We start from the raw sequence: 2,346 nt of genomic DNA, 5'->3' as shown, positions 1-2,346 counted from the left end.
CGTAAATGGGATTTAATATGCTATTTTATTTTAGGTTTAATTATTTTTTTCTATTTATTATTTTGTTACTGTAGCATTTATATTTCTATGAATATGGTATGAATATGCTCTCTAATCTCAATTAACATTGTTTTTAAATATACGACAGAATGTAATATTGCACAATAAAGGAAAACAAATGGTATAACAGTCTTGTTAATTCTTTTCGAGTTTATATTATTCAATCTGTAGCAAAGTTTGAGATGAGATGCATATGGATAAAATGACGCATAAAACATAAAAATAATATTACTTTGCACTATACATTGATATTCCAACAGATAAAAGATTCTCAAGTCCATAAAATTTGGGAAACCGAATTACTCGAATCTCATATTTTTGTTAAGTACCATGAATTCAGAAATAAACAAAGGAAAATTTTTTTTAACGAATACATTGCCTGAAATTACCATTTAAAACACTTGTTATTTGTTTGTCGGTTTATTCAAATGATTGTTTTTGTTCGTCAGGTGTCCTCAGCGTGGATGGATCTCACCAACAAACAAAGAGGTTCAGCGGTTTGTACACCGGCCCCTACTTTGATACAACTACAACAACAAACATCACGACACAGCTTGGCACGCACGCCTATCTTCCTTGCAGGGTCAAACAGCTCGGAAACAAATCAGTGAGTATTTTCCTATTTATTACGTATATTACTAATTATAGTTATAGTAAATTAAAATTATAACGTAATAAGTTATATACTAATAATTTATATTAGTAAATTATCAGCAAGCGCTGAAAAAAAAGAAATTAAACACATTTTTTATAAGATATTATAAAGCAATATAAATGTTTGACTAAGGTTCAGATGTGTTTTAAAAAAACTGTACCAACCGAATTTAAAGTAAACTATCAATCAGCCGATTCCTGATTCCTGAAATGTTTTTTAACTGGTAGTATACCTATTTAATTGCTTGAGAGAACAGCTAATAAATTTCACTTCTTTAAGTTAAATTTTGTTTTCAAATTATAGATAAAAACCCTAGGGCTAGAGAAGATTTATCAAAAATTCAAAACTAAATAGAAATTTCCGATCGATTTTATATATTTTGTTTGCAATAAGAAAAATAATTGAAATAAAGAAAGAAAATCAAAATTAACAAAATACATAAATATTTTGAAACTTCTGAGAACCTCAGAATATATACATATAAAGATTCAACCTTTGGGAACCTTCTGAGTGTCATAGATCTACTTGTGGATTCAGTGCAGTGATAGACTTTCCAACTTACAGTTAAATTATGAATGTCTGGTGGGATAAAAAAATTAAAATCTCAAACCTTTCTTTACCTTCTCTTTATTTTCCTTCATCGTAGTATGATGACCTTTGGAAGGTTTCAATGAAGACAGAAGTCAAAACGAAAATTCGAGTTATCTCGAATGAGTATTATTAAAAGAACTAAGAAGTTTTATGAAAATAAAACTGTCAGAGAAGAAGGGTGGTGACAATAAGACCAAAAATAGCCATGAAAAAAACAACATTGAATTACATAACTTTCTAATATGTAATGAAAACAAAATGTATACACCGTAGGTAGGTTTAGTCTTGAGGATTTCTTCTACTCTCAAAGAAATAATACATTACGTTTCAATATGGCGCGTTAAAAAAGTTCTGATATATGAAGAATTACATTAAACCAAGGTAACTAGCATTTTTTATTAATGATTAACAACGATTACTACGATGATAACAAATTCAAAACAAGAGAAAAGCAAATTTAAAAGGCTGTAAATTTCTTTAAAAGTGTGTGGAACTAAAAATATTGTATTTTTTTTTTTTTTTTTTTGTAAGGTTTTTAATGTTGTTAGGCACACAAAATATAATTACTTTGTATAAACTGATTTCCTTCCTTTTTTTTTTTGTAATGTTATGTTTTATAAAAAAATAACAACAAAAATCTTTTAGTAAAAAAAATAAAAGAATTGCCTCGGTTACCTAGTCTCTTTACATGTGGTTATGTGTTTTTCTTAGATGTAATAATTTTTATAGTACCTTTTTCATAAATTTACACATTTCCTTTAGGTTGAAAAACAGATTTTAGTGAATAATTTTTTCCTACCTTTAGTACTAACGTTACTCAGGGAAAACATGAGTGGTTCTCTTAAATGTTAATGACCCTGTACACTTTTGTTGTATAACTTTATATATATATTAAATTTTATATATATTTTTTAATACCTATTTGTATTACTTTTATATTTGTCACCCTTTATTTTGAAATATTCATAATTATAATTATAACTTTTATTTAAATGAATATTTTTATGCATATGTGTAGAGTATTTAAATGGATATAATTG

General features: G+C 26.7%; 1 protein-coding gene across 2 annotated transcripts in view; it reads left to right on the top strand.

The window, feature by feature from the left end:
- Window positions 1-509: 509 nt before the first annotated feature.
- LOC106684726 (junctional adhesion molecule B-like) overlaps window positions 510-2,346 on the top strand; it is a gene marked incomplete at its 5' end in the record, with an annotated part of 75,420 nt that continues 73,583 nt past the window's right edge. For both annotated transcript variants that reach the window (XM_067053125.1, XM_014426970.3), the window contains 1 exon segment: window positions 510-667. In XM_067053125.1, coding sequence (XP_066909226.1) covers window positions 510-667 — 158 coding nt within the window.

Source organism: Halyomorpha halys, unplaced genomic scaffold, assembly GCF_000696795.3.
Source record: "Halyomorpha halys isolate HHAL.00 unplaced genomic scaffold, Hhal_1.1 Scaffold607.1, whole genome shotgun sequence".
Classification (NCBI taxonomy): Eukaryota; Metazoa; Arthropoda; class Insecta; order Hemiptera; family Pentatomidae; genus Halyomorpha; species Halyomorpha halys.
This window is presented reverse-complemented; position numbering and strand designations above follow the sequence as displayed.